This window comes from Carcharodon carcharias, chromosome 8, assembly GCF_017639515.1.
Source record: "Carcharodon carcharias isolate sCarCar2 chromosome 8, sCarCar2.pri, whole genome shotgun sequence".
Taxonomy (NCBI): Eukaryota; Metazoa; Chordata; class Chondrichthyes; order Lamniformes; family Lamnidae; genus Carcharodon; species Carcharodon carcharias.
This window is the reverse complement of record NC_054474.1, coordinates 151,878,370-151,905,202: the sequence shown is the minus strand read 5'-3', so window position 1 is coordinate 151,905,202 and position 26,833 is coordinate 151,878,370. Positions and strand designations below refer to the sequence as shown.

General features: G+C 40.2%; 2 protein-coding genes across 5 annotated transcripts in view; one reads left to right on the top strand and one right to left on the bottom strand.

Annotated features, from left to right (window-relative positions):
- LOC121280796 (protein FAM102A-like) overlaps window positions 1–12,063 on the top strand; it is a 109,274-nt gene extending 97,211 nt beyond the window's left edge. For 3 of the 4 annotated variants that reach the window (XM_041193022.1, XM_041193024.1, XM_041193025.1), the window contains 4 exons: window positions 3,906–4,173; window positions 5,874–5,995; window positions 9,023–9,092; window positions 9,982–12,063. In XM_041193022.1, the coding sequence (XP_041048956.1) occupies window positions 3,906–4,173; window positions 5,874–5,995; window positions 9,023–9,092; window positions 9,982–10,027 (506 nt within the window). In that variant the 3' untranslated portion in view covers window positions 10,028–12,063. The remainder of the gene's footprint in view (window positions 1–3,905; window positions 4,174–5,873; window positions 5,996–9,022; window positions 9,093–9,981) is intronic. The other variant, XM_041193023.1, reaches the window with a different exon arrangement.
- On the bottom strand, window positions 4,845–26,583 carry LOC121280797. Its single transcript, XM_041193026.1, has 4 exons — window positions 26,082–26,583; window positions 22,414–22,629; window positions 18,611–18,756; window positions 4,845–4,870 (listed from the first exon to the last, which is right to left on the bottom strand). Exons 1-3 carry the CDS (start codon window positions 26,500–26,502, stop codon window positions 18,620–18,622), a joined length of 774 nt encoding a protein of 257 aa, XP_041048960.1. The 5' UTR covers window positions 26,503–26,583; the 3' UTR covers window positions 4,845–4,870; window positions 18,611–18,619.
- Window positions 26,584–26,833: the final 250 nt, after the last annotated feature.

Sequence of the window (26,833 nt, the reverse complement as noted above, 5' to 3'; positions counted from 1 at the left end):
GGATGTACTCTTCAAATCTGCTGTTTATACACATTCCCTTCAATCGAAGTGTTTTAGTTGCTTTGTACAGAATGGTCCTACAGGATGAATTCAGCTCTCCCTGTGCTGCAGTGCAAAAGGTATTAATTGCCCTTGCAATGTTTTATCCATTGGAAACTTCAGATTCAAATCACTTTTTTATCCTGTAATTGTGTAGTTAAAATATTTTTCACAAATGGGTCCTTACCGGTGACACAGTCCTTCACTCAAAATGACATACTGCTCCTGTAATGAAAGAAACTAGCTAAGTGTGGGTAGAGGGTTGAAATAAATTTAGCAACTGGCACAAGATGCAAGCCAGCATTTGCTGGTGAAGCAAATGAAAAGAACTGACGGCATTTGAAAATTCCTGATGGCTTTCTCTGTTGCAGTAACCTTTCCAAAGATTTTACTGCAATAGCCTTTTGTTCCTTCTCAGCAAAGTAATTCAATCCTATTTTGGGAGTGGAGTGCAATTCAGTTGTTTGTTTCTTTTTTTGTTTTCAAGGTATAACCTTCCCATGTCCTGTAAGGTACCCTTGAATGCCATTTTTCATGTTTATTGTATTTGTTTCTTTAAACAGATTTTTTATGCACTCAGCAACTCAGTAAGATAAAGGAGGTCAGTGCTGAGGAATGGAATGCTTTCTTATTTCAGTGTGCTGTATCAGCAGGCATTTATAACCTAGTCAACTGCAGAGCAAAGCTCCTTTCGTTCTGCACAACGGCAAGTTCCAACCACCAAAAATAACTCCCTGCAGCACTGTAATTTTTCTTTCCTCATTTCCCACAGCAGTTGGTCCCTTAGGTGTTCCTGTTTGTGATTTCCAGCTATACCAGTTATTACCAGATTAGAGCTTTATGCTATGCACCCATTAGGATCTTGTGTTAAGCCTGGCCACCATTCTTTCCCATTGGATCCTTGAAGCCAGCAGAGAGGAGATTTTCTTTGCTGTGCTCTGGGTAGGATTCAAGCTTGGGTGCCAGTATTGAACAGGGCAATGTGTTAACCTGCTGTTTCATCCAGTGCCCAGTAAAGTGCCACCTATTTGCATCAATCATGTTTAGTGTTCCCAGTAAACTGCACACACGCACAATTGTGTGAAAACTTTAAAAGTACTCCATATTGAAAAATGTGCTTGTGCACAGCAAAACATTAAAGGGAAAAGCAAAGTGCTGGAAATATTCAGCAGGCCTGGCAGCATCTGTGGAGAGCGAGAGTTAACGTTTAACCTTTCTGAAGAAGTCATATTCAACATGTAACATTAGCCTTTTTTCTCTCCACAGATGCTACCAGATCTGCTGAGTATTTCCAGCACTTAATGATTTTTTTTCTAGGTTTCCAGCACCTGTAGTATTTTCCCTTTATTGAAGGGAACATTGGTCATTTCAATCAGTGAGTATTTTCATCCCTCAGCCATCTGATTTTAGTCTTGTAGCCTTAATTGTTCAGCAATTAATTTAGCTTTATACTTTTTGAGGGAAAATAATATACACTCTTTTAGATGCTGGCTTTGGAATCTCTATCCTACCCTTTAGAAGTATCACAACTTTTAACTATTTCAAAGCAGTCTCAAGAGAAAGCAGCAGCTTGACCTGACAAAACATTAGATAAAGAACTAAAGCTGTTTAGGATTAAGGCCATGAAGCACATAACCTTTTTCCATTAATCTTTTTTAATCTGCATATTTGCATTAGGAGCACAGTGGAATGGGGACAGTCCAAGATCCCATTCAGGGTCATCAAAGTTTGACACAGATTGTGTATTAGTATCATTGTCAATGGAGGGATACAGTTGCAAAAAACTAGATGGATTTAAGGAAATTCTACATTTAACAAATCATGTACACACCGATTTAATATCAGGTTGGGGACCAGGTTAACCTTGTAGCCCTGATGCCTATAGAGTACATTTATCCTACTACAACGCACCAGTATGCAATGGGTTGAGGGCCTGCCAGCCCAGGTCAGTCGATCTCAATCTTGTGGTCAAGATCATTGATATGGGTGTCACTGACGAGGCTAGCATTTATTGCTACATGCGCTGAAGTCCACCATCAGAGGAAAACATTTTCTCTTTCTCCACTTACCCTATTGAATCTCTTATCATATTAATGCCTCTAGATCACCCTTGACCATCCAAATTTGAGGAATTGCAGGCTAAGTTTGATAATTGAGAAAAGCTTATGCAACCTGTCTTCATAATTACCCTTTGAGTCCAAATATCACTCCTGCATAAACCTTCTTTCAAAGACCTTCCCTTTTGTTCTTTCTGCAATCTGTTCCCTGCCAGTGTACTTGCTTAAAATGTTTTATAACTCTAACCTTTCCAGTTCAAGTGACAGGTCATCTATTTCTATTTCTCTCCATGGATGCTGCCTGACCTGAGTATTTCCAGCATTTTCTGTTTTATTTCAGATTTTCAGTACCCTCAATATCTTGCTTTTTCGTATCATCCTGGGGAATCTGCACTGTACCTGTTTCGAGGCCATTATATCTTGCCTGAGGTTCTCTACTCAAAACTAAACACAGCACTCCAGGTTGGAGTGACCAAGGCTCAGTACAATATTCTCACTTTTGAATTTCAAAATGAGTATACAAAATTTCCTAGTCTCACCATTAAGAAAATATTCTGATCCAAAGTGAATAGCTGCCTACTTCTCAACATTGAATTACATCAGCCGCAGTTTTGTCCACTCACTCACTTTGTCTGGCCCTTTGTAACTTCATGTTCCTATCCACACACCTTGCTGTGCTTCCTAACTTAGTGTTGTCTGCAAAAGTGGATATATAACTCTCTTCCTTCATCCAAGCCATTAATATTAATGGTGAAAAGCTGAGGTCCCAGTACAGATCCCTGGGGAAGACTCCATCATATCCTGACAATTCAAGAACAAAACCTTTATCCCTGCTTGCCATCTCCAACCTCGCAGTTAATTAACAGAGCCATACCACAAGGTTACCTCTGATTCCGTAATTTTACTAATAATCTCTTAGGTGGGGCCTTGAGCTGAGTACTGCATTAAAGAGTGGAAGAAAAACAGAAGGTTAGGAACACTCATCAAATTAATCAATATCTTTAGAGAGAACAGACGAGTTAAACTTCCTGGTGTTGGGAAAATTATCAGGATTTAAATAGGAAAAAAACAAAGGGGAACGGAAGGGAAAGGGCACACGTGAGAGAATAAGATTCATGCTTGGGAGAAACAGGAAATGGTTACATGGCCGGGATATTAACATGAGACTATAGGAAGAAACATAATAAAAGAAATTTAAAGACATTGCTGGAATAATGAAATATTTGAGAGTCTATCTAGCAAAGAAAGCCTCATGCTGACTATTATTTCGTCTGTAATGATGGGTAAGGGATATTACACATCTGGTATGAATATTACAGCTGCAGTTTGTTTGTACTTTGGGTGATGTCATGAATAGATGAGATGCCAGATTCTGCTCACTCCCTGCTTTTTTTTTAAATGTACACTGTAATTTCATGTGAAATTCATGCTGATGAAGTAAAATTAGTGCCAGGATGAAAGTCTACTGTCATGGGGTGCAGAAGAATAGAGTTGTATGATTCACAGGAGGGAGCAATCTAGTGCAGGATGCTCATGTCCCTTGAAGTGATTTGTTCTTTAGAAAGCCTGGGGTTGAGTTCAATTGTCGAATTAGATTAGTCATGTTGTACATGTCCATGGATAGTTCAGTTCCTAACTGTCCAAATCGGATAGCAATTTTTAGCTAATTGCTGTTAACTAAAGTTGTGTCCAAAAGAGCAATGACCGCAAAATTGGAAAATGGTTGTATGGTTTATATCTACAGAGAAAATTCTACACTTATAATCAACAAATTATGTATTGAAAATTCAATATTGTTTAAAAATTCAGGTTACAGCACAGAGCACTCACGGTCCTCTAGTCTTTCGGACCTAACTCACCGGCGTAACACATCCAGTAGCAGCAGTGCCTCTGGAGGGCTCAGCATAACCGTTGAGAGCACAGAAGGGGAGAAGGAACAAAAAGTGGAGAAACCACCCCGGCCCCCGAGGCCAGCACTTCCACCTGACAGGCCATCCAGGTACACAGCTGTTCTCTTTAAAAGAGGTAGTTCCCTATCTCTGGATAGTGCACATCCTGATAGCAGGACCCATAGAAGGTGAGAACACGGAACATTGTGTGTACAGTTTGATTTGAAGGGTGTTACTGTTACCAATTTGTGATATTTTCTGTGTCTTTACATTTTCAAACTCCACACTGTCCTCTGTCTTGAGATCTGTTTGTTCCAGATCAGAAATTGTTTGTCTGTAGTCCAACTGTTTTTAAATAAATAAAACTGTAGATAATGCATTCTTTGTCCCATTCAAGGTTTTCGACTCTGCCAGCAAATGGCCCGCGCATCTTCACACCCTGCAGTCTCTGACTGGAAAAACTTCAAAGTAACTTTTCTGGCAGACTAAATGGATGGTTATTTTATTGCTCCAGTTTGGATTTTAAAGACATTCTACTCTTAATTCAAAGTTGCTTAATTTGAATCATCTGTTTATTCAAATTGAAATTGTGCTGTTCTATTTAATTTATTAAGTACCTCTACCTTATGCCATTTTTCTTCAAAACAATTTGACTTAACAGGATTCAAATAGCTGAATGTCTTCAGTTTTGCTTCTGACTGTTTTTGTCTCAGCGTATCCAACCTTATGACCGACTTAAGGTGTTCCAAGGCATTGTATTGCCTTGTGTCCAAAACAGACAATGCAGGATGCTGTCCTTTCATCTGTACAGGCCCAAATTCAACCCAGACTAGTTTGATCAAATTCACAGAACATGTTGGGAAGACTCAGCAGGCCTGTCTCCATCTGTGAAGAGAGAAACAGAGTTAATGTTTTAAGTCTGTTATGACTTCTTTGGACAGAAGAGGAGTCATATCCGACTCGAAACGTTAACTCTTGTTTCTCCTAGGACACCATCAAACCATACAGTGAAGGTTCTCTATGGAATGAGTATGGGAAATCTCACTCTATCCTACTGGATTGTTGCCTGTGCCCTGAGACTTGAATAATCCATTACAGACTGGTATTAAATACGCAGCCTCCCTCAGAAAGACCTAAGAATTGGTGATGTAGGAATGTGGGCAGAATGGAAAGTGTACACATCTTTATATGATCTGTACTGTATTTAACAATGTAAAAAGTGGGCCCAAAATTTAGAAATAAATATCAAACCTGGAGTGCGTCAACAGTGTACTGCTGATAATGTAGAAGTGAAAAAAAGCAACTTCATTAGTTCATTAACTGATCTGTGACCTTGATGTATTCTGTATGCGTCTGAACCATAAGTGTTGCACAACCAGTTCGCACAAAAGGGTACTCTCTCTGTAAATTCCAATTTGATTCAGGATCATTGGAAGCAGCCTAAGAAAACTCAAGTTCAGCTGCCCTCATGGCTTGGTGAGCAACTATTTGGTGTAGTACTAGGCTATATAGATCAGGAAGGTGCTGGGTTTATCCCTGTACTGTGCTGATTTAGTTGATCCTTCTGTGGGTGCTACACTTGGTCTTTTGTGACACTGTAAGGGGAGAAAATTTAGCCCAAATTCATGCTCCTGGATTATGTAGACTTTGCTGGAAAATGCACATTTTTGGGGGAAAGAGTAGATTGACAACGTTGCTTCACAAGATGAAACATACCATAGCTACTGACATGATTTTAATGACATCTTGGGAAAGGTCTGTCACAGTTGGCATTCCACAAAGAATTGGAAGATGTATGCCAACTTCAGAATTTCAGGGCCCTCATACACTGGCTGTTGATCTAATTTTTAGGCATGTAGCTGTTTCTAACAGTTTCTCCATCCCTTAGGCGGAAGAAGGAAACTGTGGAGAGTCAACCCACTTGGGTCGATGACACCAGGATTGATGCAGATGACATTGTGGAAAAAATCGTGCAGAGTCAAGATTTCACAGATGTCAGTAATGCTGAAGGTAAGCTCACCCCATTCTGTTGTTCTCTCCTAATGCAGGGGGCATGATTCCCAGGGCACCACCAACTATCACTCATTCAAGTGGCTGCTCTTTTAGGGGCCAACAGGGCTATTATAGGTTGAATCACCCAAATTGAAAGCTTCTTTCCAAAATGCTACCTACTTTGCAAATGTATTGTGAGGTTAGTATGACTTAAGTTCAAAAGAAAAGGCAAAATGTTGATTAAATTTGTACAGTGATCACCATCAATGTCCAGCAGTGTGACTAATGTTGCTGCAGAGAATCTGGCTCTGGCACAGTACTCATCACGTGCCTCAGTTACTCATGGGGAAAACCACAATGGTGTGTGGTCTATGATGAAACAACTGTGGAAATATGTTGATTTCAGCAGTTGCCAAATCTTATTTCACCACTGTCAATTGGACCACACAAGTATTATAGAAACTACAGCATGGGCAGAGGCCATACGGCTCGTCACACCTGTAACTTCAATTTAACCTAATCACACTTCCCTGCTTTCCCCGTGTTCACTTATGCTTCCTTTTCAAGTATTTATCCAGTCGCCTTTAAATCACATTGCAGTCTCAACCTCAACTTGTGGCAAAGCTATGCTGTATACCAGAGAGCACAGACTTTAATGTAATTGGCAAAAGAACCAGAAGCAAGATGAGAATTTTTTTGCGCAGTGCATTTTGATTTGCAATGTGCTACCTGAAAGGGTAATGGAAACCAATTCAATAATTTTCAAAAGGGAATTGGAAGGATCAAACCTTCGCAGTGCCACAGGGAGAGGCATAGCATTTGAACCAATCGGATAGCTTTTTCAAAGAACTCGTACAAACATGATGGGCCAAACTGCTACCAGCTCCACTGTCGTAAGCAAGGGGATGAAAGATCATCAAGGGTAGGCAAAAATATGGAGCCAAGGTTAAAATTAGATCAACCACGATCTTATTGAATGGCAGAGCAGGCTGAAGGGACCGGGTGGCCTACTCCTTCTAATTCGTATCTTCATATTATTCAATAATTCACCTTTCTGAAAAGAGACATGTTGCCAAAGTTGTGCAGTGGTCACTCCTGCCTGCAAGAGGTAGATTTGTGAGGATAAGGTCTAGTAGGTTTTTCCCTCTTATTGGTTCCCTCATCATGTGGTTCAGGCCCTGTCTGGTAGAAATATCCTTCAGGGTTTAGTCAGTAGTGGTGCTGCTGAGCCACTCTTGGTGATGGACATTGAAGTTCCCCAACCATAGTACATTGTGTTCTTGCTACCCTCAGTGCTTGCTTCAAATGGTGTTCAACATGGAGTGCTGATTCATCAGCTGATGGAGGGCAGTAGGTAGTAATCAACAGGAATTTCTTTGCCTACGCACAAGGTGAGACAATTTTCCTGCCTTAACCTGACTTCTTGAGAAGGAGTGCAATAATTGCCACTCTGCAGTCCTTTGTCACAACTGCCAAGATTTTTGAAGAATTATGGTTAGTGTCTCTGCTCCCTCCTCCCCACACTCCTTCAGTGTTCTGGGATTCAAGCCATTTGAACCTCGTCATTTATGCTGAGGTTTGTATATGGAGTCCAAATTGACGGAGACTTTATGATGTAAGCAGTGATTGTGAATGTCTCCACTGTTTTTATTGGTTTAAAAATAAAACATTTGGTTAGTAATATTGTCCAATTGTGGTGTAAATAGGAGTGACTGTTGCTGATGGAGTTGAGGTGGGTAGCTTATTTCGAATAAAGTTCTTTTTAATAGAGATGTACTTTTGCAATGATGGATGGAGTTCACCCCTTTTTTCTGTGACCTGTTCTTAATGCTATATTAAAGTGGGTAGCTTTCATAAAATTATATAATTCCTATCTAAGGATTTTGTTTAACTCCAAAGAGCATTTTGCTCTTAAAAAAAAGTTTAAAAACACATTGCTTGGAGGTAATACAGCAAAGACTCACTAGATTGGTCACCTGGGATGAGAGGCTGAGTAAATTGGGTCTATATTTGCTGGAGTTTAGAAGACTGAGAGGTGATCTTACTGAAACATACAAGATTCTGAAGCGGCATTTCAGGCTGGACACAAAGGTTGTTTCCATGGTTGGGGAATCTAAAACACAAGGGCACAATCTCAGGATAAGGGGCCGATGGTTTCGAACTGAGACCAGGAGAAATTACATCACTCAAAAGGTTATGAATCTTTGGAATTCTCTGTCCCAGAGGGTTGTGGCTTCTCTATCGTTGAATGTATTTAAAGCTTGATAGACAGATTTGTGAGGTCTCAGGGAATTAATGGATATGGGAGCAGGTGGGAAAATGAAGTTGAAGGCCAAGATCAGCCATAATTGTATTGAATGGCAGAGGAGGATCAATGGGCCACATGATCTACTCTCTATTTTGTGCTTTTCTTTAGGTTCCTCTTATTTCTCTCCATTGATTCCCAGCACCAACCACAAGGAGGCGCACATTTATGCCTCAAACTCCTTGATCTTGGCCTTATGAAAAGATAGTTATTGGCAAACTCTGGTTAGAGAAATGATGTAATTAATTCTCTCTGACTCAGTTTATCAATTCAGGGCAACAGTTCATTGCAGTACTGATGGATTGCTACATTATCAGAATTCTCAACTTTTCAGTGAGCCTTTAATCCCAAGGCTTCATCTGCTTATTCCCACTGTTCAGGTGGATGTCAAAGGTTCCAGACCATTATTCCTTCAAAGGGAACAGGGAGTTCTCCCACTGTCCAGACTGACATTGCTCAGCAAACTTCATCAAACAGTGATTAACTGGCTATTTATCTCCTTGCTGTTTGCAAGAACTTGTAAAAAGACTGCCATCTTTACCTGGAGAACAGCAGCTGTTACACATTGTAATTCATTGTACTTCTGCATTCCTCGAGAGACATGTTGAGGTGTGATATAAATGCAAGTCTTTGAATCAGTGTTCTCAAAATGAGCTGTTGCCAAGGGCTTAGATTCTTGAGCCAGGAATGCATTTTTTTCTCTCTACCGTATGCTAATGTTGTGTACTCTTAATTTCCAGACAGTAATTTAAGGCTGTTTGTGAGCAGAGATGGAACAACAGCACTCAGTGGCATTCAGCTGGGAAACAGGTGTGTTTCATGTCTAATTTATCCTAGACACCCAGATTATTTTAGGGTGGGATTTTCTTCTAAATGAATCTTTGGTGCTTAAAAACCCTTCTGAGGTTTATCTTGTAAGGTTGGGCCCTTTAATCTTCAGCTTGTCTTTCCTCTGTTTGCACAGAGGAATGCTTTAGAATAACAATTTTGACCCTTTAAATCCACAAGTGTTTTAATGCAATGTAGTGACTTCCCCACCAGGCAACCATCTGATCAAGGGGTTTTGTTTATCAGTATCTCATTAAACAACAACACCTGAGGGAAGCATTTCCTCTGTGCCAGCTGTACTGACATTGTAAATACATTCTTTAATAAAACTTTGAAGGTTTTACACAGAACAAATTCTCGACAATCAACTAGTTGTCTGATAATGCTCTTGTGAAATGCCTTGGATGTTTTACTATTTGAAAAGTGCTAAATAAATGTCATTTTAAAAACCACTGTTCATTCAACTAATTTCTGACAGTAATACCAAGTTTTAATCATCATTTAATGGGTTTGTTTCTTTTCCTGTCCAATCTGGGGAATATGGCATTTTGTACCCTCCAACCTAAAACATAACTCTCATTAGCTGTGCAGTGACAGCAGAATATACTTTTATGTTGAACACTGTCCAGAAAGCAATGAGATAGAAATTGAGAGAATCTCTTGACCAAGATTGTTTTCCATTCTCGCATCAGCCCTGCAAATGATTTCAGAAACCAAATCAAACTGAGACTTGCTATCAGTCATGCTGTATTCAAATGTGTGTGTGTGTGATTCTTATGCTTAAGGTGTCAATGTTGAAGCAATGGAATGCCTTGGTGTTTGCAGAGTGTTTATGTTATGAGAGTAACAAACACTGCTCCTTTCTCCACAGGGTATCTGCAGGTGTCTTTGAGCCTGTTGTTATTGAGAGCCGCTGAGAAGCTTGTGAGCCCCTCTGCACCTACTTAACCACTTTCCATTTGAGCTCCTTGCCTACTGCACATCTAGTCTTATTCATCAGGTCATGCTGCCCACCAGCCCAGCTGGACTGAAGGAGGAGGGTGGCCATTTCTATCCAACAACCCCAAGAAGTGGCCGACGTTGATTCTGACCGCATTGGAGTAATTGAGTGGGACACAAGTCCCTAAAAAAGGATCTTCATTCCTTTGTCACAAAATCTTCTGAACCAGTACAGCTTTTGGGACTTAATTTGAAAAATAATTTTCTTGACTTTAAAATGTTTCCAAAACCTTTTCGAAATGCAACAATTAAATACCAAAACTATTTGGCTGTGAGTTTGTTAAAAAGGTGACAGTTTTTCCTTGAGATGTTGTGGCAGTGTTATTTCATGGTAAAACCAGAGCGCACATAAAAACTGTTTTCTCCCCATTCCTCAGCCATTTACAGACCAGGGCTAAGGACTGCACTGCACACCACCATGTGAATCTTTGACTGCTGCATAAAGAAAAAATTACTTTTAAATGCTTTTAAAGATTTTATTGTGTTTAGCCCCAAATATTTAAGCTGCCATGTGTGTGCAGAGAACAGTTTGTTTTACACAACCAAAATTGATTGTGGTTTTGGTCATTAGTTTTTCATTTAATTTTAAACATTAATTGCCATCAAGAAAAGGACGGGCCATTATGTTTTCACAGTAAAACACGATGACCCAATTCCAAATCAATGAATCAACTATGACGCCATCAGTGGACACATCAAATACGGTGATGTCTTGTACAGAGTATTTGTGTACCTGTGGGGTGTTGTATTTCTCCTGAAATGAAGTAATAGGACTTTTTTTTCCTTTGTCTAGTTATGACATTATTCATGTTTTCTGATGCTTCCTACGCAAGTCAGGGACTCGACAGTTTCATGTATGTCAATGTTCCTTTAATAATGAATGTTACGGGAGCACATTTCTTTATAGGCAGGGAGCAGGTTCACTCATTTTTTTTAAAAAAATCACTTTTTAAAATCTGTGCTTCAGAAGAAAAATCCAATGTGTTTTACCATGCACTATCTGAACACTTACTAAAAAGGCTGGCTTTAAATGCTCAAGAAAAATATTAAAGTCAAGTGGCATGCTGTTGCAATAACAGTAACCTAGTCAGAAATTATTCTGAAGAAAAGTACATTCTGTGTGCTCTACTACCTACTTGCAGAGACTAGTGATGCACCACTGAACCAGGCAATAGATGACTATTAATACCTTTTAATTGTTACCCAACTGTTCAGAACAGGGGTGGGCAAGTCTTGCCTTTGCAGAATTGCTGATGTTTCCTTGCAGCTGAATTATATTTCAAGTGCAGGCAGCTGATTCTAAAACTGGAATTTGTCTCAAAGTCCATTGGCAAGTGGCCTTTAATAGAGGCCTTTCTTGCTTTGAAACAAGGTTCCTGTAAACCTTCAGGGCTGGAATTGTTTTTTTTTTCCCTGAATTGTTTCTGGAACAGCGGAGCAGAACCTACTGCCCCATTGATCTGAGGGATGTGTTTAAAGAAGTGCCACAGATTTCTGCTACACAACATTAATAGCTGACTCTTTTTTTCAGCAATACTATGCTATTGCAACGCTCAGCTGTTGAAATATCCAACAATGAAAATTGAGCACTCCATGGTTTTTGCTGGCCTTTCAGGCTGCAAGTGTATAATCTGATGGTCCAGATCTTCGACTTTTCAGTCCTGAGTCAGTATGTTGTGAGCAATATCTGTCACCTCTAATGGAACAAATGATGCCTAGAAGCTGTAGCTCTTTAATGATGTCATTTTCCTGTTCCTGTCTGAATGTCCTGGCGTTGGGTTAGCTATGCACTTTGAAGACTTATACATTTCCTACACTATTCTTATCGTCTTGCTTATTGCATGCCACCTGTGAATATTGTGCCTCAGTTTGACGTATTGTGAACGGTTAACTTGTCCACTATCCGTATCTGTGGTATATTAGGCCTAAAATACAATGGCTGTGATGAATCTTATCTCCTGACTTTTGTACCGTTTTAATAACTGTTCTGTGACAACTAGTGAAAGGAAAACTCTTGCTTAAGTTATTTGTTGAATGCAGAGCCAAAATTAACACTTTACCTGCTGGGACAGAATTCATCGCACAGACTGGTTCACAAAAGTCTAAACACACCACCTTCAAGCTCCTACAGTCTGCATATTTGTTTAAAAAAATCTTTCTGGGCATTTGCTCAGCTTCAGCACTGAAGTGCAACATGCTTGAAGAAATAAAAGGTGGCCCATTTGTCAAGTTACATAGAAATGTAAGGTCTTCCCTTTTAATTATTGTGAATTTGATACATATCCAAGCCAACACTGGGATATGGAGACCCAGTATCCATGTAAAGCCCACTCTTATATTTTACTTCAAGGACACTTTCTCTGCTTCATGCTGTCCCCTGCCAAAGCTGGTGCCTATCCAAAACACGTTCAGTAACGTCAAAGTACAACAAAGTGGGATGCATGCATGCTGTCCATTGTTTCAAATTAATAATATTGTTATATATTGTGTGGGGCATGAGGCAGGAACTGCCAGTGGGCATTTAATCTGAGCACAGATGTGCGCTATGCAGGTATGCTCCCTACGGATGACATACACTGTGGCTTAAAGAAGACTAGATTTAATGCCCAATATTTTTTTTCCTACAGTTAGCTATCCATAAGGTGGAATGCTGCCCCATTGACAAAATTGTAGTGAATAAAAATATTTTTCATTCTACTTAAATGGATAGAAAATATTAAATACTTTATGCAGTTGTATTTTCAGATTTTAGCTGTAAAAAAAAAAATATATATATATATATATATCAATATACTTGATGCTTATCGACTAAATGACCAACAGTTTCATGACCCCAATGCTTTGGTTTGATCTCTCCATCATTAGGCTCTTTTTAATTTGGCACATGACTCTTTGAGAGATTTCTCACCCCATCTGTTAAACAACTTAACAGCCTCTGAATGTTGAATTGGGGTAGCGCAGTACACATTTATTGCAGACAGGCAGCTTAGTGTGTTAACATACATGCAGGGATTTCCATAGAAAATCTTTGCTCAGGCTGAGCTCCATACACATCAGAGATCTCTCGTACATGATTATAAGTGTGTGTGTGTAATATCACAGCCCTTTCCTGCATTGATTCTTTTCTCAAGAGAAGTTAAACTTTTCAGGAAGTGTTGAAAAGCAGATATTTTCAGCATCTACAAAACCAGCAGATCAAGTGTTAAAATTGAATGAGTTTTATTGTGTTTTAACAACATTTGGTTATTGGTGATCAAGGTGTTCAGTTAATCATAGTTTAGAGTAACTTCACTTGAACAGTTTTCTAATGAGATCCTTTTCTAGCAGTTTTTCCTGTTTTTACGTGCTGCTTTCGGAGGTAGGATCTCACACTACTGCAGGTCTTGCTGACAGAGCTTCAATTTGTACTTTACTTTAAATACAGGGATTTCAAACTAGATTGCCACCAACTCGGAGCTGCACTTATGCTGTGGCCATTGAAAGAGCCAATTTTATTCAACCAAAGCAGAAAATCTTCGTAACTGAGACTTGAAGCAGTCGTCTTTTGATTCCATTTTTTCCTTTATCCATGACTCTCCCCTGCATCCCAGTTTAATTTTCTCCTGCTTTCATGTCATTCCCTGGTTGCGAAGCTGGTAGGTAACCTACTACCAGGCCTCTGCCCTCACCTTTGTACCGTTTCTCCCTTGTGTGGGCTCTTATGCTGCCACTCCATGGCATAGCAGTATTGAAGTACCAACCAACCATGCCACCTCCAAGTCCTTTGCTAAGTAGGACCGAGGTCTTGCCATCTGGGGAATTGATGAGAGCGGACTTGCAAAGCGAACTCCCACACCCCCACCCCTTTTTGTTGCATTTGCTCACAGAACCATGTGAAACTAGTAACTTTGAAGGAAAGGCAGGACTTTTGAGTTATGACTTAACATAATATGTGAGGCTTCTTGCTAATGAGACTGGATCACACCAGGAAACTGGAGTTCCCAAAATATCGCTAATGCAGTGAAAGAACCTCACTCTTGTTGGACATGGTTTGAGAGTTTGCTTTACCCATTTCATTATAAAAATACTGTAGTAATTAATCCATTTTAGAGCTCAGGTGCACTGCTTTTTTTCCTCCAATTCATATTTAATAGCTTTTTCTGCCAATCAAATATTGATCACAGATTTTAAAAAAGAATATTTGGTGATTGCTTTTATTTGTAAAACTGTCCAATATTGACCACTGTTGTAGGAGCTGTGTTTTTTTTTTAAGCTGTTTCTGAATTGTCTTGATTCTTTTTGCGATGTATCACAGCGCTTACAACCAGCGGGCTGGTTGTGTGCTGTGTTGTCACGGTGGGAGAGTGGCCCATAAGCATGGGCGTCTCCCAGTGTGACATTAGAAAATGTGTTTAGAATATCAATCGTGTTTCTGATTTTCTTTTTTAAAAGGCAGCATTTTTTTTTTGGTATTTAGTGTGAGAGTTTATATTGGACTGTTGTAACCTCTGACTAAAGACATTTGCATGATGGAGTGCCATCTGGCCACACTGACAAAGGCAATCTCTGCCCAGTTAGGTTAAAGATAATTAGTTGAAATGTTGTGATACCCCTGCTTTAGTTCCCATGGTATATCCACAGCCGATGAAAAAATATTGATAAGCAAAGCAAGATTTTTCTGGATCATCAGTTCAGGGTTTTATAGCAGCAATTGAATGCAGTCACTCCCGGATGGTAAAATGTGTGGTACCTGCAGTTAATTGTACCAGTTATATGAAGCCTACAGTGTGTTCATTTATAATGGGTAAATCGATCACAGCTACATTAGTTGTATATCTTTGTTTGGATTGGAATTGGATGGGAAGGTCAAACAATATAAACTTTAAATGATATTTAAACCAAATCAGACTTAAAGCCTTTAACCCAATTCCATGAGAGGATGCTTTATTGAGCAGCAGAAAGCCTGGTTAGAATATGTTTCCATTGCACAAGAGACCTGTGGGCTTACTCTCTGTCTGTTGTGAATACCTGAATTTGCAGAATCTTGCACTTGAATCTTTGAGGCGACTAAAATCTGCCGTAGAACCAGAAGCAAACACATACTTCATTCCAAAGATTTATTTTGATTGTCGTTTGTTTCCAACTAATTCATACAACTGGAGCAAAAACAGAATTACCTGGAAAAACTCAGCAGGTCTGGCAGCATCGGCGGAGAAGAAAAGAGTTTTAACTCTTTTCTTCTCCGCCGATGCTGCCAGACCTGCTGAGTTTTTCCAGGTAATTCTGTTTTTGTTTTGGATTTCCAGCATCCGCAGTTTTTTCGTTTTTATCATACAACTGGAGTGTGTGTTTGTGTGAGAGAGATGTGGTGTGTGTCCTGGTTTAAACTGAAAAGCAGATATTTTTGAGTTGAGATTCTGCAACTTCATTAGCATAGAATCAATGGGAGGAGGTGTGGGGGGGGGGTGGGGGGAAGCATTCAGAGAGAGACTAGAGTTAAATCCAAACAGAGAGTCCATTTCCTGTGGGGAAACCATATTGTTAAAGCCGTCCTAAGTTAACTGGGTAACTAACTAGTTTGCTAGTTACCTTTAAAATGACAGTGCTGGACACTCCACTTTCATAACAAGCAGGAAATGAGAGGAAAATTGAAATTTGCTGTGTGCTCCATGAAGTACTTGCTACTGATCATGTGTTCTGGTGGCCCATTGGCTGTTTAAAGGAGTAGCATAGGTTCACTGCCACAGCCAGGGGTGAACTCTGCTATAGGTGGTTTATTCCAGCACCTAGGTACCACTGGGACATTTTTATTGCTAACTATCGATGTTCTTTTAATTGTTTTTTGGGTAGATTGTTGCTTGCATTTCCCTTTGAAATATTTTTTGAGATTTCCCTGCTTTATATGGGAGCTATAGAGAACCTTGTAGATTCTGGATGTTCCAACCAATGAGTAGCGTCACCTTAAATCTGGATTGATTTTGAAAGTATTTGATGCTCATTTTTCTTAACCAACAGCTCATTAAATGCCAGCAGCATAAACCCACATAGGACTGCTGAAGGTGGCAATATACCCATTACCTGATCAGGTGGCACATTCATTACAACAATTATTAGTGATCCTAACCAGCTGCATTCGGGCAAATGACGTGTGGCCTCCTGGCACTCTACTTGCCTTAAGTAAATCTGTATATTTCTGAAAGGGATTTGAAGCTATGCATTGGGAGATTAGGCACTTCTTTAGATGGATTTAACATTTTCTGAAATGACCTAACTCTGAACTAAAGCTAAATGATGACAAGAGATTTTTATGATTTTGTTAAAAGTAAAGGTGTTACAGAATGTATTTCGAATGATATATTTAGACACTTATTTTTGTGATCTTAATGGAGGTGGGTGTACAGGTTTCTTAAAAAAAATGCCCAGAGGATGTGGAATTTATAGAAATGTTTATCAGCTGGAATATTGTATAACATTTAGATATGTTTAGAATGCACAATGTACTGTAATTGGTTAAAAGATATTTGTATTAAGGTTATTTGTTTCATATTTTAAAGTGTAACTATAGGAGCAGTATCATGTAATACTGTTTTCTGGGAAATAAATGATATTGGGTACCTGTATTAACAATAAAAATGTTATTTTGTGTTTAGCGTGAAGAATCTTATTTTAAACGCGGTTACTTGGGTTTTTCTGTTTTTTGGCCTCTCCCTGGAGACAAATGGTTTTGGGACACGTCCTATCACCATTGAGGCAGGCTGGATAAGCCCAAAGGATCTTTTCCTGTTCGATATTGTAAAGACCTTTACACCTTTCTAGACTCTTGTGGTTCAGTGAGACCCCCGGTAACTTTCTCATGCTTTGCCCAAGTGGTCATTCTTTGTGCAAGGTTACATGGTGTGTGTTCTGGCACATTGTCTGTGGTGCCAGTTTGCAAGTCAATAATCTGTCACTAATGTAACATTGGCATTTTACTAATTGGATTATCTGGATAGTATTCTGTAATGGGAACCCAGGAAGATTTCCTCATTTCTATAGGCCAGGGGAGAATTGTCAACTCCTGAGATTGGCTAATTCAGCACAGGAGACGGATTTGATCCTATGACCTTCATAGCCTGTATAGCTTGGTAATAAACCAGGTTGTACGTGAGCTGACGGCAGTGCTCAACAAAACAATTTTCCTAGATGGTGTGTGGCAGGTTATGCTACCTGTCAGTCTTCATAGCAAACTTCCAATCATGTCTTGTGGAATGAGACGGCACGGGAAGCCGCTAGCTCATCATGACTGTTGAAGTAATTCTCTGGATTATGTATCCGGACCTCTGGATCGCTAGTCACATAATATATAATCATTGTACTATCATACTCTTTTTACAAAAAGTCTGAATTTAAATTCTTAAACTGCCAGAGTGAGATTTGAATTCTCTGATATTGCTGAAAAGAGACATGTTGCCAAAGCTTTCTGCCTGTCTTTCATCACGACAAATGCAAGAATGCCAAATTTCAAAATATCTCAATTTATACTAAAAAGAAAAAGGATGCTGATTGGTTGGCAAGTCTCCATGTCAATCGGAGCCAATTTACCAACCAATCACAACCCTTTTATCCTGTCGTATAAATTGTTGAGCTTGTTTGAAATTTGGCATTCTTGAATTTGTCCTTTTGAGTACAAGGTGAAAAATTTTGGCAACGTCTCTTTTCAGCAATATTCAAGTTCTGTACTACCGAGCAACAATCCTCTCTAACTTTTTAATCCAGTGACATAACTGCTATACTATTATCCCTGTCTTGAGTGACTGGGCTGGGAATCTCTGGAAGTGTGTTAGTATTTACAGGAGGTTCCTGGAGGTCTCAGTATTTTCTTGACTCCCCAATCAAAAAAAGATTGAGAATCACCAATGTAATGGTTCCTCGGACTGGGGGTTTTAGTTGCAAGCTTAGATTGGAAAGGCTGGTGTTGCTCTCGTTCATGCAAAGGAGTTTGAGGGGAGATTTGATTTTAAAGATGTTCAAAATTATGACCGGCTTAGATAAGATAGATAAAGAAAAACACTTCCCATTAGCTGATGGCAAAAGGACTAGGAGGCACAGATTTAAAATTTTGGGCTCGAAATGCAGGGGGAAATTAGAGGAAGAATTTTTTTATGCAGAGACCAGGAACACTCTCCCCTTTCACCAGCCTCATGAGCAGGCAGTTGATGACTTCAAAAGGAAATTGGATGGGTACTTGAAAGAAATAAGCTTGCAGGGACTGACTGGATTGCTCTGCAGGGAACTGGCATAACCTTGATGGGTTGAATGGCGGCCTCCTGTGCTGTAAAATACTATGACTCAACGTCTGGTTCTGCTTCTTTCAATCCATGGAGAACTGGCTTTGGTTTGTGTTTTAAGGGTAAAAATTGAGAGCATTGAAGAGCAGATTTGGAAAATAACCCAACTACAAAATAAAACTTGTACTGTTTTCATGCACAATATCCCTAATGTGTGTGAAAAATGAAATTGAACATTTTACAGCAAATCCTCACTGTAGTACTTCATTTGTGCTGTTGATGCTTCCTCTGCTTTCTTCTTTTCCTTTCTACGCAGGTGTAACACAGACTGCACCATATCTTTTCTTTGGGAATGATTTCAATGCCGTTGGGAGTTCTGACTGGATTGAGCGCGCATAAACCTGAGAAAACAACCAGAAGGATTTCAGATTCCTCACTCTAATGTTCCCATTAACAAACACTCGTTTAATGAGGGAGGGCCTTAGATTCTATTCACAACTTGTTTAAAAAAGTCAAAAGCAAAATGCTGCACATGCTGGGAAATCTCAAAACCAAAGACATTTTTTTGTTTTGAAGTGTCAGTGCAGAGTGAAGAAGGCATGTTGATTTGGGGGGGGGTGTGGGGACTGCTAATATTGGTGATGTGGTTCAACAGCATTTAAACTTAAAAAGACCAACTTGATTCACACTGTCTCCTTTTAAGACACACAAACCAATGCTTTACAACCAATGAAGTAATTCTAAAGTGTAGTCATTGTAATGTATGAAATGCTGCAGTCAATTTGAGCACAGCTTATGACCAGCTTAGATAAGATGGATAAAGAAAAACACTTCCCATTAGCTGATGGCAAAAGGATTAGGGGGCACAGATTTAAAATTTTGGGCTAGAGATGCAAGGGGAAATGAGAAGATGAAGTAATTCTAAAGTGTAGTCACTGTTCTAATGTAGGAAATGCTGCAGTAAATTTGAGCACAGCCAGGTCCCACAAACAGAATCACAGAATTTTAACAGCACAGAAGGAGGCCACTCGGCCTATTGTGTCAGCACCAGCTCTCCAAATGAGTATTAAGACCTGGTACCATTGCCTGCCTTTTCCTTGTACCCCTGCAAATTGTTTCTATTCAAATAATTATCTAATGCCCTCTTGGATGCCTTGATTGAACCTGCCTCCGCCACACTTCCAGGCAGTGCATTCCAGACCCAAACCACTCGTTGTGTGAAAAAGTTTTTTCTCATGTCACTTGCTTCTTTTGCAAATCACTTTAAGTCTGTGCCCTCTCATTCTTGATATTTTTATGAGCAGGAACAGCTTCTCCCTATCCACACTGTCCAGCCCCCTCATGATTTTGAACTTCTCTATCAAATCTCATCTTAGCTGCATTCTCCCTAGGGAGAACAGTCCCAACCCCTCCAAACTAACTTTGTAACTAAAGTTTCTCACCTTGGAACCATTCTTGTAAACCTCTTCTGCACTCTGTCCAATGTGTTCACATCCTTCCTATAATGTGGTGCCCAGAACTGTACACAATACTCCAGCTGTGGTCTAACGAGTGTCTTATATAAATTCAGCATAACCTCCTTGCTCTTGTACTCTATGCCCCTATTAATAAAGCCCAGGATAGTATATGCTACTTTAACTGCTCTCTCCACCTGTCCTGCCACCTTCAATGATCTATGCACAAATACACCCAGGTCTTTCTGCTCCTGCACCCCCTTCAGAATTTCATTCCTTATTTTATATTGTCTGTTCGTGTTCTTCCTACCAAAATGCATCACCTCACACTTATCCGCATTGAATGTCATCTGCCACCTATCTGCCCACTCCACCAACTTGTCTATGTCCTTTTGAAGTTCTACACTATCCTCCTCGCGGTTTACAACACTCTCAAGCTTTGTATCATTTGCAAACTTTTAAATTGTCCCCTGCTATCAAGATCATTAATGTATAGGAAAAGCAAGGGTCCCAATGCTAACCCCTCGGGAGCTCCACTACAAGCCTCCCTCCAGCCCGAAAAATATCCATTGAGCATTATTCTCTGCTTCCTATTTTTCAGCAAATATCGTATCCACATTGCTACTGTCCCTTTTATTCCAATGCGCAATAACTTTTCTCTCAAGTCTGTGTGACACTATATCAAATGCCTTTTGAAAGTCCATGTACACCACAGCAACAGCATTACCCTCATCGACCTTTTCAAAAAACTCCAATTCAGTTAAACACGATTTCCCCTTTAGAAATCCGTGCTGGCTCTTCCTCATCAACCTGCGTTTTTCCATGTGACTAATTTTATCCCAAATGATTGTTTCTAGAGCCTTGCCCACCACTAAAAAACTGACTAGTCTAATTGCTGGGCTTATCCTTATAACCTTTATTGAACAAGGGCGTAATGTTTGCAATTCTCCAGTCTTGTGGCTCAGCAGGTAGCAGCCCTGCCTTTTAGCCATAAGCTCTGGGTTCAAGTTCACCTGCAAGACTTGATGCCCGTGGAAAGTGCATTTATAACGTGGCTGAACAGGTTGTTATATTATTATTAGGTTGATTGTCAACCCTGTGAATCCTTCCAGGCAGTAAGAGCAGGAGAGTTTCTTGGTCAGCCATACTACAAAAGGCAAAGGCAAACTACTGCAGTACCTTGTCGAGCATAATCATGGGCCAACATAAGTTAAAAATGGAAGTCCATGGAGCATGGTACCTGAAGAGAAAGAGATGTTCGAGGGATAAAAATTGGCCAGGGCACCAGGAAGATGCCCTTGCTCTTCAAAATAGTGGCATAGGACATTTTTACATCCACCTGAGAGGGCAGGCAGGGCCTCAGTTAAACGTCTCAGCTGAAAGTTGGCACCCCTTAACAGTGTAACACTCCCTCAGTACTGCTGGAAATGGCAGCCTGGATTATGTGGTCAAGTCTCTGGAGTAGGTTTGCAGCTCTGACTCGGATACAAAGACATCTGGTAGTCCTAGTTACACATCATCTTTTCACCTTTCCAAAGAAGAGTCATATTGGACTCGAAACGTTAACTCTGTTTCTCTCTCCGCAGATGCTGCCCGACCTGCTGAGTTTTTCCAGCACTTTTTGTTTTTATTTCAGACTTCCAGCATCTGCAGTATTTTGCTTTTCCCTTTTCATCTTTCCCTTGTTGTCCTGTATTAATTCCTGGAACATCTCATTTAAAATTCTCATTCTTGTATCCAAGTCCCTTCATAACCTTGCCCCTCCCTATCTCTCAAATCCCCTACAGCCTATAAACCTCACCAAACTGTTCATTTCTCTAACTCTGGTCTCTTATGCGTCCCACTGCCCTACCTCCTCCTCCTTAGGCAGTCCCTCAGGATCGAGGATGACTTTCTCCCACTCCGGCTCGATGGGTTCTGAGAGACCTGATAAATCTAATGTGCAATCTGCAGACTCTGCCACATGTGAGGCAGGTGGTCCTTAAAGCGTTGGGTAGATGGGATGTTTAGAGGTTTGTGCCCTCCTTCCAATGCCTTGACTTCACCTCAGCACGTTCCTGACGTTCCTCTCCTGTTCGGTGGCTTCCCGAATCAGCCTTCTCCACCTTGGTCAGTCACAAGCCAGGGTCTCTCATGAATCAGGGGACATTTGATCTCTTCAGGGACGCTGTGAGACACCCCTAAAGTATTTCCGCTGTCCTCCTGGGAGTCTCCTGTCACTACCAAGTTCCAAGTAGAGCAGTTGCTTCAAGAGTCTGATGTCAGGCATATGAACAAGCCCCACTCAGTAGAGCTGGTTTTGAGTGATTAGTGCCTCGATGCTGGGCAAGTTGGCTTCCTTCACCCCACTATTGGTGCCCGTACCTTCAGAATCTAGTCCCCATTTTCTGCAATTCCCTCCCTTAGCCTTTCCTCCTTTCTCTCCTGTAAGACCCTCCTTAAAACCCTTTTTGACCAACCTTCTGCACACTCCCACCAATGTGCCCTTTAGCATTCATGTTTCTGACAATGTCACGAGGTACCTAGGAACTAACACACCCCCTCCCCACCCATCCCCCACCCCTTGGTTAGAGGAGTTATTTAAGTGCAAGTTGTTTCACCCACCAAACAAGAAGTAGGCTGTGACGGTTATGCTGAACACTATTGAGATGATGGTTCCTGGACCCACATCCTGAGGTTTGCAGCCATTTGGACAGGCGCAAGGACTCTCGACGGAAATCTGTAACAGGTTGGGATTTTCCGCATTGCGCGATAGAACCACTGAGTGACTGGCGTTGCAGTTAAACCGAACCACTGTATGCAGTGGGCTGCTGTGAGATGCTGCAAAATAACAGAGAAGAAAAGAATGAAAATGTGTAAGAGCTGGGAGAGAATGACAACGACAGCTTGTATTTATGTAGTCCCTATAATGATGAAACCACCCAAAGCGCTTCATAGGAGCATTATCAGACACAATTTAATACTGTGTCACAAAGAGATAATAGGACAGGTGACAAAAATGGTAAGAACTGCATTATTGAATGGCTTGGTAAGCACAAAATTGAACTTTAAAATACGACCAAGAGCCACATGGGGACTGGGCATTTTATTTGCTGCCTAATTGAGGGTGTATGATTCTGGCATGGTGGGAGGCAGTGGAAGATTTTAGTAAGTGTCGCGTGGACTTGGTTCATTACCTGTGGGTACGATGTGTTTAAAGTTTTCAACCAGGCCCCAGAATGAACAAGCAAAGCGCCTGTTAAACCCGACCCTCAACAACCAGCATAGCTGCATTTACCCTCCACCACCCCACCTCTGCCCCCACCGCCCTCCCCTCCACACCAATAGCGGCTGCACTCACCCTCCACCCAGAGTGCCTGTGTTCACCCTTGCCCTTCCACACACACACACTGCCTGCAGGGCTCCATAGCTGCCAGTTTCTACAATCAGCAGGGACAGATGAAGTCTTTCAAACTGTTCAAATTTGCTAATAATATTTTTCTAAAATTTGGAAAAACCTAACTTTTTTTAAAAAATAATCATTTTGTGGCTGAGTGTCATTGGTAAGGCCAGCAGTTATTACCCATCCCATGTTGCCTGGAGAAGATGGGTCTGCTTAATGTGGGGTAGATGGTGGTGCAATGGTAATGTCATTGGAGTAGTAATCCAGAGGCCCAGCCTAATGCTGTGGGGACATGGGTTCAAATCCCACCATGGCAGCTGGTAGAATTTAAATTCAATAATAATAAAAGTTAGGTACAATCAAGGTGATTGTTGTAAAAATTCACCTGGTTCACTAATGTCCTTCAGGAATGTGGTATATGTCCTAAATGTGACTCCAGACCCACAACAATGTGGTTGACTCTTAACTACCCTCTGAAATGGCTTAGCAAACCATTCAGTTCAAGGGCAATTAGGGATAGGCAGTGAATGCTGGGCCTGCCAGTGATGCCCACATCCCAAGAAAGAATAAATAAAAAAATGATTGTCTCTTAATTGCTGTCAGGAAGGAATAATAATGTTATTAGAATTTATTGTAAAATAGTGGTATATGTGTCTGTGTGAGGCCTAATTGGATTAAAGACAGCTGGTCTGAAGGCTTTGATGTATTAGAAGATGAGCTAGGTATGAAATGTTAAGCTGGTAAACATGGGGGAAGCTTAGAACATAAGGTGCAAAAGGACCTTTGCATTTTTAAATACACTAGACCAGCTTGAATTCAAAAGAGGGAGTGAAATATGACACCTAACCAGCAGAAGTTAAGAAATAGTGTGTTTATTTTTCCCAAAGATTACTGGTAAAATTGGTATTATGATAATTTTTTATGAGCAAGGAGATAAAGTCCAAAGACATAGTGAAACAATGGGAATTTGCATTCAAAGGGGAAAATATATATAAAGGAGAGGAGGCTTTGTGTAAAGGCAGGCATCTTAAGATCTAACAAGTGTGAAAAGCCTTCGGCATCGACGCCTCAAGCTGCTGTCTACAATGAACTGAAGTTAAGAAAACTCACTTTGAATTGGATTGTTCAGGGTATCATGTTTCTTTGCCTGGGTCTTTTAAAATCTACGTGTCTTACTGTTGCCTTAACAGAGGTGTAACAGGAAGTCAGATTAATTAAGGGATTTAGAAGTTATTATTGTAACAATTTATAGACATATATATGTGCTTAAAATCATTGTAGTTTTGTAAAAACATATAAGGCTCAGTGGTCTTAATACTACTGAATTCAAAGCCCTCATCTTGAAACACACAAATTGCAAAAAATAGTTATGGCAGTTGTCTCAAGTTTCTTTCTGGAATTTGAACAATTCAGCCTTTACCATCAGCAGTGCCATAACAATTGCCCTCTGAAATTACCCGGTAAAACTCTTCCATCATAACAAAGTCCCACCCGTAAAAAATAAGAACATTCAGGTTGATGAGTTTCACAAAAAATTAGAAATTTAGCATTTAAAAGGTAAAGTCTATCTTTAAGATAGAAGTGAATCATTTAATAACAATTTGCATTTATATAGCACCTTTAACATAGTAAAATGTCCCAAGATGCTTTACAGAAATGTTATCAAACAAAATTTGGCGCTGAGTCATAAAAGGAGATTTTAGGACAAGTAACAGAAAGTTTGGTCAAAGGGGGTAAGTTTAAAGGAAGGAAGAGACATAGAGAGGTGTAGGATGAGAATTCCAGAGTTTCACGCCTCCTTCTATTTTTCTTGTCACATTTTAGAGATAACACAATGAACACTGGTTCCTGAGACTTTTCTTTCTGCTTCCTCATAAGCTGCTCTCCTTTGCTACATTGTCATGAAGCTATTAATTTATATCATATTATTGGAAAAGATTTTTCTTTTAAAATAGAGGTTTAGTCTGTGGGTGTGTCTTAATTGGAATAAAACCAGCTAGCCTGAGTGCTTTGATGCATACTAGTTTTGAGATTTAAACAGAGAGGTAGAGTGTATTTGCATATTTTGAATAAAGCGTTCAAGAAGTGGGGTGAAAACTACTACCTAGCTAGCAGATAGCAAGCAATATGTTTATATTACTAATAAAATTGGTACTATGAAAGGAGTTTTATTGTTAGAAGAGACTGGTGATACAATGAGAATTTACATTCAATGGGCTGCGCTAGGTATAACTTCAATAGTTTTGTGTGTATAAAGCAGAGGCAATGTGAGATCAAAAGCAGCTGTAAGCCTCCAAAAGAACCTCATTTTGAATTTGTAAGGTGAAAATGCTTTGCCTGGTGTTTGGTTAAGTCTATGAGTCGCTGTTGCCTTAATAGAGTTTAGTTTGGGAATTTGTTAAAAGTTATGATCATCCTAATTTGTAGCCATGTGTATAAGTTTAACTTGCATAAATTAATAAAATGTTTCATTTAGCTTAATGTAAAACATCTCGAGAACTGGTGGTCTGATTCCTGAATTTAGAATTGTATCTCAAACATAACACTTAAAATTATAGGTTATAACAGTTGTTTAAAGTTTCCCTCTGGGATTTTTTTTTAAACAGCTCAGCTTTATCAGCTGCTCAGTCATAACATACATCCTTACTCATTGGATTGTCTCTCCAGAATAAACCTTTCTTTCTCAACAACTTAAAACACCCAAATTTCTTCAGTTGCCTCATTCTGCCTTCAATTTAACATCTTTAAAAGCCGACTCAAACTTGCTCATTTAGGAACAAGAGGAGACTTGTCAGCCCATCCAGCTTTTTATCTGCTAGTCTTTTTACCACTGATCGATAACTTAGCTCTTTGCTCAGGTTTCTAAGGACAAATGGAAAAGAATTCTTACCAGGGTAGGTGACAGTGAGTGTTTGCGAATTGTTGTCATAGCTGAACTCGTTATACTCGTGTCTTCCAAAGTTGAGAAAATCCACAATCTCCCCGTTCTGGGTCTGGTGTCTGATAACAAGACAAACTGCCACGTCCAAACATTCAAAGGCAAATTCAACAGGTTCACTAAATGGAAAACAAGGACTAAATGAGTACAAAGTATCAGGATCAGATTCCTTGCTTGAACCGGTTAATGGTTTATTCCTCTCCAGAAATCCATCAGAGTCTCCCATTGCTGCCAGATTAATCACCCCTGATCCATCCTCCATTATACATTTGCAGGGGTTCATCTTAATGCATTCGGTTTTCTGGGAGCAAGAGACAGAAGGCCATAATATCACCAGCAGGCACATCCAGCTGACAGTCACAACACTTGGCATCTCGGAGAGGAATTCCTCACTCTGACTGCGTGTTGAAGTATCATCAGAGTGAGAATTGTACTTGAAGCCGGCAACTGAAGAGAAACTGTTTGCAGTATTTCATTGGTACTAAAGCCTCAGTTGCTAAGTTAACTCATGGGGGTGGCCTAAGCTCCCTTGTCTGATTGGTGCAGACTGTTTTACTCTCCCTCCTCTCCTTTACAATAACTCCTGGTCAGGTAACGCCTCAATTTTCAAAATTCTCACCCTCATTTTCAAATCCCTCCCTGGCCTCTCCCTCTCCCCAGCTCTTAAACCTTTTTGGCCTTTGCCCCTGGTGGGGGTTGGGGGG